General features: G+C 47.8%; 1 protein-coding gene across 1 annotated transcript in view; it reads right to left on the bottom strand.

Annotated features, from left to right (window-relative positions):
* Nucleotides 1–13,807, bottom strand: part of pgm5 (phosphoglucomutase 5) — a 136,456-nt gene that overhangs the window by 91,922 nt on the left and 30,727 nt on the right. Inside the window, exon 2 of the mRNA XM_038804072.1 lies at nt 1,430–1,592. Coding sequence (XP_038660000.1) covers nt 1,430–1,592 — 163 coding nt within the window. The remainder of the gene's footprint in view (nt 1–1,429; nt 1,593–13,807) is intronic.

Here is a 13,807-nt window from a genome sequence, read left to right as displayed (position 1 = left end):
CTCGAGTTAGGATACGGGCGGCAGAGTTTTGGATGAGCTGGAATGCTCTGTTGTTGGTGCTTGGAATGTGAAATAAGAGAGAACGCTGGCATGTGTAGAGAGAGAAACCGAGCGGGCATTTCGGTTCGATGCCAAGAATGGAAAGGTTGGAGGAGTTAAACTCGGATCCGCTGGAGTTTACAGGATTAAGAGGCAACTTGATTGAAACCTTTGCGATCCCGAGGGGTGTTGACAGGGTCGGGTGTGGAGAGGATGTTTCCTCTTGTGGGAGAATCTAGAACTAGGCCAGGGTCATTGTTTAAAAATAAGAGGTCGCCCATTTAAGATGGAGATGAGGAGAAATATTTTCTCTCAGAAGGGTTGAGAGTCGTCGGAACCTGTTCCCTCAAAGGGCAGTGGAAGCAGAGTCTTTGAATATTTTTAAGGCAAAGCTAGATAGATTCTTCATTAACAAGAGGGTGAAAGGTTATCAGGGTTCAGCGGGAAGTTACAGTCAGATCACCCACAATCTTATTGAATGGTGGAACAGGCTCGAGGGGCCGAGTGGCCTGATCCTAATTCATACATTCACATGTTAGAAATGCATTGCGCTGTGTTGTGATGTTGTTGGTCTTTCAGTTAATTGTCAACTATCCTGTCCATCACTATAATGAGCCGACACTCCCAGCAAGATCTTCACCATGAGGAATAATGTTGAAGCTTTGTTAAAAGTGTGTAGAACGGAAATAAATTTGTTTAGTTTGTCATTTAGAATAATAAATGTGTGAAAGATGCCAATTGGTTATCTGATGTAATATTCATTCCAGGACAACCTCTTAATGGACTTGTTGGCTTCTGTCTTAACCATGATGAATCTATTATTTGACATTTATGTCCAAAAAAAAAACCTTCCTGTGAATGCAGCCCACTCACTCAGGATATCACACAGTTCCATACTCAACAGGACCGGGTTTTCTCGTGATTCCAAGCACTCAATAGGGAAGCTGCTTGCGCTTGAAGGGAAAAGCTGAGCCAGAAATAAGGTGGAAAATCTGCAATCCCAGTGTTTGCAGACGCAACTCCCTCTGGAAATGCGGGAACATGGAATTAACCCAAGAGCATTTATTGATTTAAAAACTCATTGCTGTTCCTTAGATTTTTTTTAAAAGCTTGTCTTTATGATTTATGGTGATATAAATCGACTAGGAATAGATTTTTTAGGAGCAAAGGCTCATTGGAATAGGAGGCAACCATTTAACTGCACAAGTTTCATCCAATAACACGTTTATGGAGTGTCTTGGGATCGTTCTGTTTTCATTATGACATGAAATGTTAAATTTTAAAACACATGTTTTGTAGGATATTTCATCTGTTTCTATTCTTGCCCCATGTCTGCATCTGTCTTATTGCACCACCCCCTGAATGACAGGCTGTATCTGGTGAAACTCACCTCCATTGGCCACATTAAATTTCACTCCAAAATCTCCACCTGGTCCTCCGGGGTTATGGCTAGCTGTCAGAATGATTCCTCCGATGGCCTTTATCTTCCTGATGATGCAGGACACAGCTGGTGTGGACAGGATCCCATGCTGACCAATTACCAATCGTCCAATCTGGGCAACACAAAGACCACATTTAAAACAGCTTTGAAGACTTGACCCTCAAACTCTTCTTTCACACGGCATGTTTCACAAACAAAGATTCAGTACTGTTGAACAAAATCACAACGAGCTTACAGCAACTGCTCTACTGGTCAATGCTGGTCTTCATAGTTCCTGTGGTGGAGAGAGTCTGCGGTGCGGTGGTGATCCAGACGCACAGGCTAATGCTCTGGAGACTTGGGTTCAAATCCCACCACGGCAGCTGGTAGAATTCAAAATTGAATTCAATAAATCTGGATTTAGAAGTTAGTCAGTAATGGTGACTAAGAAGCTACCATTGATTGTTGTAAAAACTCATCTGGTTCACTAGCTCCTTAAGGGAAGGAAATCTGCCGTCCTTACCTGGTCTCGCCTATATGTGACTCCAGACTCACATCAATGTGGTTGACTCTTAATGGCCTAGCAAGCCACTCAGTTCAAGGGTAATTAGGGATGATCAACAAAAGCTGTCTTTGCCAGTGACACCCTCATCGCATGAAAGAATATATAAAAAAATCTACCCCTTCTTCTCACTTCATCAACTTTTGTAAGTCATAGACGAGTCTGAATCGTGCAGGTGAAAGAAAACATATCCTTTTATTCCTTTCTCAATGTTGCTGAAAAGAGAGACTTGTTGCTGAAGCTTTTCATCTGACACTCATCAGGACAAACATAAGAATGCCAAATTTCAAACGGTCACGACAATTTATACGACAGGAGAAAAGGCTGCTGAGAGTTGGCAAGTCAACTCTGATTGGCTAAGGTGTTCCCATAGAAAGAAGCAGCAGGGAACTATTAACTACCCAAGGCCCCTGGGTAATTCAAAAATGTTACAAGGCTTGAACATGTTCCTTTTGTTTGCAGAGAACCCATCTTGCGTATTTTTGACAGGTGAAAGGAGGTGACAGGGAACGGATCCATGACACAAGAGCCTTGGGAGCTCTGCTTGTGGACCAGGAGGAGCAGGACCATTTCCCCCCACCCCTGCACTGTCCCAACAAGCAATCCTCTACACCCAACCATGCAATGGCCAACCCTCTGTGATCTCCAATATCTCCACAACCTCTGATTCACCAATGAAATCCCACCCCTCACATTTCCATTGGAAATCCAAGCAGACCTCCAACTTCCCCGTCATTTCCAGGAAGAGTTTGGGGCACCATTTTAAAATACCACCCCGAACTCCCCGATCTCTGGACCCCCCAACGATCCAGCTTTCTGGTTCGGGGGTCAGTGGGCAACCCCACCTCAGACGAGAAGGCCATCCCCGGACCCAATACCTGGCAGTGTGAACCTGGCATCTGGGCACCATGGCACTGCCAGGCTGGCACCGTCAACCGGACATCCTGATAGTGCCAGGGTGGCCCTGCCAGGATGCCCTATTGGCTGTACCAAGGTGTCCAGGTACAAGCGGGAGTGCCAGGGTACCACCTTGCCCAGAGCTCGACCACCCAGGAGCCTCTGCTGGCCTGGGAGACCCCCCCCTCCCACCCTCCCCCTCCCCTCCCCTCCCCCCTCCCCAGGTGCCGTCACATCTGCCCCACGCTTGTGTGGATCAGTGCTAAACGGCGTTCTGGCAAGTCTCCCGGGCGGGGGCGTTCGATCCCGGGCCTTGGCAGACTCAGCCGCAGACCTATTCAAGGGAGCCTAACTGCTCACTTCAGTATGCAAACCTGGATCCCACCCAGCGAGATCTCGCGAGGTGTCGTGACAGTCACCAATCTCGCGAGAGTTGTCTCACTAGATTTAACAGCCTCATTGCATCAGAGTTGGGCGTGATGGGGCCGTTCGATCGGGCGCTGGGTATCTATTCCCAGCGCTACAATTTAGTGAAGGTGAAGGTGCAATTTACTCAGAGAAGATTCAGAGGAGATTTAGGGACCAGTTATATGGAGGGTTGGAGAAGCTGGAGTTGTTCTCTTTAGCGAAGGGAACGTTGAGAGGAGATCTGATAGAGGTGACCAAAATTATGAAGGGTACTGTTAGAGTAAATAAGGATCAACAGTTTCCACTGACAGGAGGGTGGGTAACACAGATTTACAGTGATTGGCAAAAGAGGGTGATGTACCATCAATTGAACGCAAGACGAGTTGCTGAACAAAAGTACGGCTTTAATATACTAGATGTTAAGCCCTGCGGTCGATTACAGTAGAAGGACGACCGCCGGGAGTACTGGGTATTTATACCCCACCCTGGAGGCGGGGTTAACTCAGCCTCTCGACCAATCGGGGAGCCGTCACATGGCTGGTCTCAACCAACCGGTCGAGAGGCACGTGACCGACCAGGGCCAATGGTAAGCCGGTGTTCTGCACCAATGGCAGGCAGTTATCTTAATCATACCACCACAGAGGGGGAGATGAGGATATTTCTTTGACAGTGTGTTGTGATCTGGAATGTGCTGCCTCAGAGGACAGCTGAAGCAGATTCAATAGCAACTTTCTAAAGGAGAATTGGTTTAATACTTGAAGGTCAAAGAAATGACGGGGTAAGTGGAAAAAAAATGGGAGAATGAGACTAATTAGGGCAGCATAGTAGCATAGTGGTTAGCATGGTTGCTTCACAGCTCCAGGGTCCCGGGTTCGATTCCCGGCTTGGGTCACTGTCTGTGCGGAGTCTGCACGTTCTCCCCGTGGCTTTGTGGGTTTCCTCCGGGTGCTCCGGTTTCCTCCCACAGTCCAAAGATGTGCAGGTTAGGATGATTGGCCGTGATAAATTGCCCTTAGTGTCTAAAACGGTTAGGTGGGGTTACTGGGTTACGGGTATAGGGTGGTGTGGGGCTTAAGTGGAGTGCTCTTTCCAAGGGCCGGTGAAGACTCGGTGGGCCGAATGGCCTCGTTCTGCACTGTAAATTCTATGTTCTATATAATTGGATAAAACTTTCATAGGGCTGGCAACGGCAATGATTGGTTGAACAGCCTCTTCCTGCTCTATTGGATTGTACTGAGGGCTGAACACTGTCCTCAGAACTATTCTCACTGTACGCATCCCTTCTCATTCCCTCCAACCAAGAGACATGTTCCTGACCTTCTAATGATGTTATTGCGCGGGCAAGATTCAACACGCTCACTTATCCTCAAACCTACTGCCTTAACCAATCCACACTGCTCCTTCCTCCAGCATTAAACAAAAATACTCACAATTTCCTGACTTCGGAAGTCATAAAACAAAAAGGCAAAATAAACGGATGTCTCTTTCCTCTCTGTCATTTTCTGTTGAAACTGCAAGACAGCGAGCATATTTATTTTTCTGGGTCATTGGAGTGCTGTCACAGAGGATAATTTGTTATGTGGTAATAAAGCACCAGTGATGTTTCACTGCAAAGTAGACCCTGGAGTTTAGGGTCACTTGGCATCACCAAAGTCAGCTGGCACAGCACTAACTGCCAGACCTTTCTGCTATTGTGTATCGTTTGACCAGCTCCTTTGTGGAATCTGCTGAGATGAAGACATGGATGTGCTTGAGGCTCCTGAAAGTAATCAGCCGCTATCTTTACACTGAGCTATGAACTGGAGGTAACCCTTCAGTGCTTCTCATCAACCCCTGACCTGATTCCACTTCTTTCGTTACTCACTCATTAATTCAACAGCCTCCTGGCTTTATTTCCAGGGAAATAAGAACATCAGAACATTCATCCCATCGAGGCTGCTCCGCCATTCAGTAATGGCGGCACGGTAGCACAGCGGTTAGCACTGTTGTTTCACAGCTCCAGGGTCCCAGGTTCGATTCCCGGCTTGGGTCACTGTCTGCGCGGAGTCTGCACGTTCTCCCCGTGTCTGCGTGGGATTCCTCCGGGTGCTCCGGTTTCCTCCCACAAGTCCCAAAAGACGTGCTTGTTAGATGAGTTGGACAGTCTGAATTCTCCCTCCGTGTACCTGAACAGGCGCCGGAGTGTGGCGACTAGGGGCTTTTCACAGTAACTTCATTGCAGTGTTAATGTAAGCCTACTTGTGACATTGATAATGATTATTATAAGACCGTGGCTGATCTGATTGTGGCCTGAACTTCACGTTCTGCCTCCCCCCCCCCTCGATAACCCCGACACCTTTGTCAATCAAGAATCTAACTCAGCCTTGAATGTATTCAATGATCCTAGTCTCCACTGCTCCCGGTGAATGAGAATTCCAAAGACTCACGGCTCTCTGAGAAGAAATGCCTCCTCATCGCTATCTTAAACGGAAGACCCCTTTATTTTTAATGTGTGCCCCCTGGTTCTAGAGTCCCCCATGAGGGGAAACATCCTTTCAGCATCCACCCTGCCAAGTCTCCCAGAACCTTCCATGTTTCAATAACCTCACTCTCAATCTTCCAAACTCCAGTGGGTATCGGGCCCAACCTATTCAACCTTTCCTCATGAGACAGACCCTCCATCCATGAACCAGCCCAGTGAATCTTCTCTGAACTTCTTCAATTGCAGTTATAGCCCCCCCCATATGTGAGCGGACCAAAACTGCACACGTTAAGAAATAGGAACAGGAGGAGGCCATTCAGCCCTTCGAGCCCATTTAGAAAAATGATGGCTGATCTATCACTCGCTAAGTCCACTTTCCTGTCATATCTCGACAATCCTTAATTCCCCCACTGATTAAAAACCTATTGAGCTCAGCTTGAAAATGATCGAGGACTCGGCCTCCACAGCTTGCTGGGGTAAAGAATTCCAAAGATTCCCCACTCTTTGGGATAATGAACGCTTCCTCAAATCAGTAATAAGCGGGCACCCTCTTATTCTGCGATGATGCCTTCTGGTCCCACGCTCTCTTATGAGTGGAAACATCCTCCCAACATTTACCCTGTCTCACCCCCTGAGAATATTATACGTTTCAATCATATCACCTCTCTCTCTTCTGAACTCCAAGGACTACAGACCTGACCTGGGGGGGGGGGGGGGGGGGGGGGTTGCACTGCTGGTGGGAAAAGTGAATCACAGCTTCCCGAGAATTCCAGCCAATATATATTTCCTTAAATAAGAGGACCAAAACTGTACATAGTATTGTAAATGTGGCCTCACTGGTACCTTGTCCAGTTGCAGTGAGATCTATTTACCTTTCTACTCCAGCCCCCTTCAAATAAAAGCCAGCATTCCGTTTGCTTCCCTATTACCTTCTGCACCTGTACGCTCGCTTTCCAAGTTTCATGAACGAGGGACCCCATGTCCATTTCTTTTTTTAAAATAAATTTAGAGTACCCAATTATTTTTTCTAATTAAGGGGCAATTTAGGTTGGCCAATCCACCTAGCCAGCACATCTTTGGGTTGTGGGGGTGAAACCCACACAGACACGGGGAAAATGTGCAAACTCCACACGGACAGTGACCCAGGGCCGGGATTCGAACCCGGGAGCTCAGCGCCGTGATGCAGCTGTGCTAACCACTCTGCACAGTGCTGCCCTACCCCAAGTCCATTTCTGCTACAGGCGTCTGTAGCCTCTCTCCATTTAAATAATAATCCGCCTGATCATTCTTTCTTCCAAAACGAACAATCCCACTAGCTGTGGCCTAACCAATACCCTGTCCAGTTGTAGCAAGACTTCCCGAACTTTTATACTCCCCCCCCCCTTACAATAAAGACCAGTGTGCCATTTGCCTTCCTAGCTATCTGCGTGTTAGCTCTTTGTGATTCACATATAAGGCCACCCAGATCCCTGGCACAATTAGCAACATAAACAAAACAGTGCAATCATAAAACATGTGCCGGAAAATACTGGGGGCGTACATACAAACGTTTTTGACGCTGACAGGACAACTTGAGAAGGCTCTTAATGAAGTATGAGGTCCTTTTATAAATAAAGTGCGCTGCGAAAATAGATTCAAAATGCTTCAAAATTCATGTAATTAAAAAGTAAAACAAACTTTTGTCTTCAGCTGTTGTTGGCATCTCCAAGACCCAATAAATCTTGCACTCCCCCCTCCCCCCCAACCAACACAGTCAGACGCCGACTGGCAAAGAATCACACACGCAGGGTTTTAATTTTTTATGTTGGTTAGGCCCATGCACATGACCAACGGAACTTGGATCTCAAAACAAATGTCCCATTGAGCCTGCACGAAAAGTGAAAGCTGAAAAGGGCCACAAAACCCCCCCGGGGGAAATGAGAGAGACAGGGAGAGAGCTACAAAAAAAACAGGAGAGAGGACAGGGAGAAATTAAAAACAAAGTTCCCAGGCAGGGAAGAAGGCAGAGAAAATTGTGCCTCAATTTCTTTTTATAGTATAGAGGTGTGGCATGACGTATAAAAGGTTGGGAACCACTGACATGGGTGGCACAGTAGCACAGTGGTTAGCACTTTTGCTTCACAGCGCCAGGGACCCGGGTTTAATTCCCGCCTGGCTCACTGTCGGTGCGGAGTCTCCACGTTATCCCAGTGTCTGGGTTTCCTCCGGGTGCTCCGGTTTCCTCCTACAAGTCCCAAAAGACGTGCTTGTTAGGTGAATTGGACATTCTGAATTCTCCCTCAGTGTACCCAAACAGGCGCCGGAATGTGGCAACTAGGGGCTTTTCACAGTAACTTCATTGCAGTGTTAATGTAAGCCTACTTGTGACAATAATAAAAGGTTATTATTACATAGAGTACAAGAGCTACTCTAAAATGCTGGGGAGACACAGCTCAAGGATTCTGTCCAATTCCAGGGACAACATTTTCAGGAGGATGTTAAGGCCTTGGAGAGAGTGTGGGGGAGATTCACTGGGATGGGACCAGGGGTGAGAGATTTCATTTAGTGTGGAGAAACTGGAGAAGAAGCTGGGATGGTTCTCCTTAAGGGGAGATTTAATAGATGTGTTCAAAAGCCTGAAAGATTGTGGTAGTGTATATAAGGAAAAATCTTTTCAGGTCACAGGAGGGTCGGTAACCCATGGACACAGATTTAAGACAATTGGCAAAAGATAGAGGTGACAAGGGGAGAATTATTTCATAAGCAGTGTGTGATTGTGACCTGGGACATGCAGCCTGAAAGGCTGGCGGAAGCAGACTCAATACGAACTTTCAGAAGGGAGCTGGGTAAATACTTGAAGAAGTGAAAGTTGCAGGGCTTTGGGGAAAGAATAAGCTGAGATGAAGGATTTTGCACAGCTGGGGTGTGTTGGTGCTAGGGGGTGGTTGGAGGGCTTGAGGAAATACGCTGTGAAGGGATGTAAGGGAGTGTCCAGTCACAGGGCAGGGTGCAGATCCTGCTGGCCAACTCATGACGGTGAATTTTGCAGTTTTGTACATCAGAAACGGTCATGTTTATTGTGAACGAGATGCCAGGGTTAAATTATTTCCGCTGTTTGCACAGGGAGAGTTCCAGCGAATTAACTGTGCCCATGCAAATGTGCAGCTGCGTTTTAAGACTCCTTCAAACCAATTTTCCCCTTGATATTCTCAACTGGATATTCCGGGGTCAGAAAGACACAAGCATGAACAGAACAGCAGTACAAAAACAGATGTGTCAAAGCACATTATACAAGTCTGATTCATTTCTGGTATCTTCCTGACTCTTGTGTGTTCTCATAGCCTCAGTGGAAATAGTCATTGTTCTCGGTCTTGCAGGAAAAGTAATTGTGTTAATGGTCCACGCGATTAAATCGCCCCCTGAGCTCAGGGGATGAAGAGATTGTGGTGAATTATACTGCATTGTAATTCACACTGTATTGTATTGCATTGTATTGTGTCCTTGTGGGCTCTGTATGTGAGCCGTTGCCCGGCTCTGATCATAGGGGGAGATGAGGAGCTTGTACTGGGCTTCACCCTTGGCTCCGCCCATGGCTCCTCCCACTAACCGGAAGTATAAAGTGCTGCAGCCGTAAGCCTGCTCTCAGTTCCTCTGGTCGCAGGCAGGCTCAGTTGTAAGACTATTAAAACCACAGTTTACTTCCAATCGCGTGTCTAGTGAATTGATGGTCACATCAGAGATACACTGAGTTGTGAATCTCCAGAACTTGTTGCTTGATTTATTCCACTCCTCTGAGGCACACAAACAGCATCTCACCCTCTGCCTCCCCGTTATATTTTTTCAAACTTACTGAATTTGCCAATTAATTGCTCATTAACATGCCAGGAAAATAATACACCGGAGGACCACGACACATGGACACTTGGGCCTATTCCGCCATACAATACTTTGGTTCAAATCCACTCTTGTACTCAATCTCCATATCCCTTGATTCCCTTAGAGTCCAAAAATCTATGGACCTCAGACGTGAATATCCTCAAAGGCTAGGCCCTCAGGCGTAGAGCAGTCCAAAGTTACAGAGTGAAGATTTTTCTCATCATCTTTTTCTGAAACCCTTTACCCGGAGGCTGTGCTCCCTGTTCTGGACTCTCCAGGCAAGGGAAACAACTTTTCTCGTTATCTTTATTCATTGGTGTTGGTGGTTAGGCCCATCCCTAATTGCCCTTGAGAAGGCGGTGAACCGCTGCAGCCCCTGCGATGTAGGTACACCCACAGTGCTTTTAGGGAGGGAGTTCCAGCATTTTGCCCCAGAGAGAGTGAAGGAACGGCCGATATATTTCCAAGGCAGGATGGTGAGTGACTTGGAGGGGTGGGGTTCCAATGGCCTGGTGTCCTGTCATGGACAGATGCTTCTGCAACAGGTAGAATGGTGAGCACGAGATCAAGTAGGAAATCTCTGACCCAGAGTAACATATGTGCCCTGCTACCCTCAGTGCTTCTTCCAAATGGTGTTCAACATGGTTCCAGCAGGGTAGCATGGTGGTTAGCATAAATGCTTCACAGCTCCAGGGTCCCAGGTTCGATTCCCGGCTTGGGTCACTGTCTGTGTGGAGTCTGCACGTCCTCCCCGTGTGTGCGTGGGTTTTCTCCAGGTGCTCCGGTTTCCTCCCACAGTCCAAAGATGTGCGGGTTAGGTGGATTGGCCATGCTAAATTGCCCGGAGTGTCCTAAATAAGTAAGGTTAGGGGGGGGTTGTTGGGTTACGGGTATAGGGTGGATACGTGGGTTTGAGTAGGGTGATCATTGCTCGGCACAACATCAAGGGCCGAAAGGCCTGTTCTGTGCTGTACTGTTCTATGTTCTATGGGTGAGTGCTAATTCATCAGCTGCAGGGGTGGGACGTGGTGGGGTGGGGGGCGGTGGTTTGGTGGTGCTGGGTTGGTGATGTTGGCGGTCTGCACAGAGTGGGGTCCCTATTCTCTGCTGTCCAGGCCAATATTTATACCTCCACCAACATCATAAAATCAGATTACTTGGCGATTACCCCCATTGTTGTTGTGGGATCCTTGGGATCCTGTGGGATCATTGGGATCCTGTGGGATTGCTGTGCTAAAATTAGCTGCTGTGTTTCTGTCTTTACAACAGTGACGACACTTCAAAGTACTTCACTGAAGCTGTGAAAGGTTGCTATGGAAAGTCTTTCTTTATGTGAGTGCAGGGTTGTGGTTAGATGTCTTAGCCCCATGTGTGACACCCGACCATGTGGGGCTCATTGCCAGGGCAACAAAGAGTGGTCACACTACAGGGTGCAAGAAGGCACTCCAGAACAATCCATTAAAGAAAGGAAAGACTTGCATTTATATCAGTCTGTCCCCAAACAGATTTCAGCCAAGATTCTGGGAGGGAGTGTTTGCGGTCTTAGCCAGGATAGTGGAGGAGGAGGTGGACCCGGACCCTTTGGTGGCGATATTTGGGGTTTCAGAGAAGCCGGAGCTCATGGAGAGGAGGAGGCCGATGTCTTGGCCTTCGCCTCTCTGATTGCACGGCGACAAATTCTACTGGAGTGGCAGTCGGCATCGCCACCGGGGGTAGCAGCTTGGTTGGGTGACCTGTACGACTTCCTGCGGTTGGAGAAGATAAAGTCTGAGTTAAGGGGCTCTGCTGGGGGTTTGAGAAAAGTTGGGGGATGTTTGTGACCGTGTTTGAGGAGCTGTTCGTCACGGGCGGGGGAGGGGGGGTGAAAAAGGGAAACAATTTGTGCAGACTGTATAGTTGATTGTTGGGTAGTATGTTTCCTGGGATGTTTATTGGCTGTAACCTGTTTTGATACATGTTTGTAATAAAATACATTTTAAAAAAATGTTTCAGCCAATGATGCTCTTTTGAAGTGTGGTCACTTGTAATGCAGGGGGTGGGGTGAAGCAGCTAATTTGTGGACAGCAGGATCCCATAAACTGCAAATTGATAATAACCAGGTGAGTATATTTTAGTGATATTGGTTGAGGGATATGTGGTTATATGATTTGCATACCTGTCTGCCATTGGGGCAGAACACCGGCTTACCATTGGCCCTGGTCGGTCATGTGCCTCTCGACTGATTGGTCGAGAGGCTGAGTTAACCACGCCTCCTTGCCGAGGTATAAATAGTCAAACGCCCGGCGGTCGTCCATTTTATTGTAGACAACCGCAGGGCTAAGTTCTAGCTTATTAAAGCCTAACTTTTGTAAAGCAACTCGTCTCTCGTGCAATTGATGGCTCATCAGGGTAAATACTGTTTGCTGTGACCAGGGAGAACCCACTCTGCCATTCTTTGACATAATATCATTTGGAGATTTACTATCCACTTGAGAGAGCAGACACGGACCAAAGTTTTCCAGCTGTTCACGTCGGTGGGATCTTGTGCTCTCGCCGATGGCGCACCCCCCCCCCCCCCCCCCCCCCTCCCCCCCCACACCATGGCGAGGGGCACATTCACCGGGAAATCCCATTGACAACTGCGGGACCAGATGATTTCGCCACTGACCAATCACGGGCCACTCGGGGGTGTTCTTGGACAATCCCGCCCCCACGCCGCCGTCTTAACGTCTCATTTAGAAGCGAGGAGTGGCAAGTGGTGAAAGGTTAAACCGCGGAAGCCGAATGACAATTGCTTCCGATGTGAGTGGAACAATGCGTCACACTCTTGTACTTTAGCAGAGGCGATAAACTATTTCAAATAGATTATCTAATGCCTGCATTACGTAGCTGAGAGAAAGGAATGCTGCGGATAGTCAGTCAACAACACCAACATAAATATCTAGCCTCAGATAAAGAGCTAAGTACAAAACCACGTTCAACGATTCCATTGCAGGGCTCACTCCTAAACCACTGAACTAACAGAGAGTAGCGCAGTTACTGGACTAGTCATCTCAAATGCTGCACCTAATGAACTGGAATCATGAATTCAAAGCCCACTGGGGATTTTAAGATCATCAGGAATAGGCCATTTGGCCCAGCAAGCCTGCTTTAACATTTGACAAGATCACGGCTAATTTGATTGGGCCTCAAATCCACTTTCCTGTCTGCCCCCGCACCTCCCCATAACCCTCGACCTCCCCTTTACCATCCAAAATCTGCCCACACGGACAGTGACCCGGGGCCGGGATCGAACCCGGGTCCTCGTTGCCGGGAGGCAGCAGTGCTAACCACTGCGCCTCCATGCCGCCCAGTCTTGAATATATTCAATGACCCAGGCCCCGCTGCTCTCTGCGGGAGAGAACTCCAAAGTCGAACAATCCTGAGAGAGAAATAAATCCCTCCTCATCTCAGTCTTAATTGGAAGACCCCTCATTATTAAACTGTGCCCCCTAGATAATAATAATAATCTTTATTATTGTCACAAGTAGGCTTACATTAACACTGCAATGAAGTTTCTGTGAAAAGCCCCTAGTCGCCACATTCCGGCACCTGTTCGGGTACACGGAGGGAGAATTCGGAATGTGCAATTCACCTAACAGCACGTCTTTTGGGACTTGTGGGAGGAAACCGGAGCACCCGGAGGACGCCCACGCAGACGCGGGGAGAACGAGCAGACTCCGCACAGACAGTGACCCAAGCGGGAATCGAACCTGGGACCCTGGAGCTATGAAGCAACAGTGCTAACCACTGTGCTACCCTGCCGCCCCTCTAGGGACTGGCAGTAAACGCTGGTTTCGCTGGCAACACCAACATCCCGTGAATGAATTGTTTAAAAAAAAATGACCGATAAGCAGCCACAAAATAGTACATTTTAGAACGTGGGTGTGGTAAACCACTGTTACACCTGTATTAGGTGATGTAAGGTAGGACCTGTACTACAGGTTCGCCGGTAGCCCCTGCCTGCTGGCTCCGCCCAGTAGGCGGAGTATAAATATGCGTGTCCTCTATTTGGCAGCCATTTCGCCAGCTGCTGTGGGAGGCCACACATCTTAGAGCAATAAAGCCACAGTTGTATCCAACCTTAGCCTTTGTACAATTGATCATGCATCAGTGGGTGAGATAGGATTAATTCTCAACCAGTTTA

This window comes from Scyliorhinus canicula, chromosome 8 (assembly GCF_902713615.1).
Source record: "Scyliorhinus canicula chromosome 8, sScyCan1.1, whole genome shotgun sequence".
Classification (NCBI taxonomy): Eukaryota; Metazoa; Chordata; class Chondrichthyes; order Carcharhiniformes; family Scyliorhinidae; genus Scyliorhinus; species Scyliorhinus canicula.
Note: the sequence above shows the minus strand (reverse complement) of the source record. Positions and strands in the feature narration are given on the sequence as shown.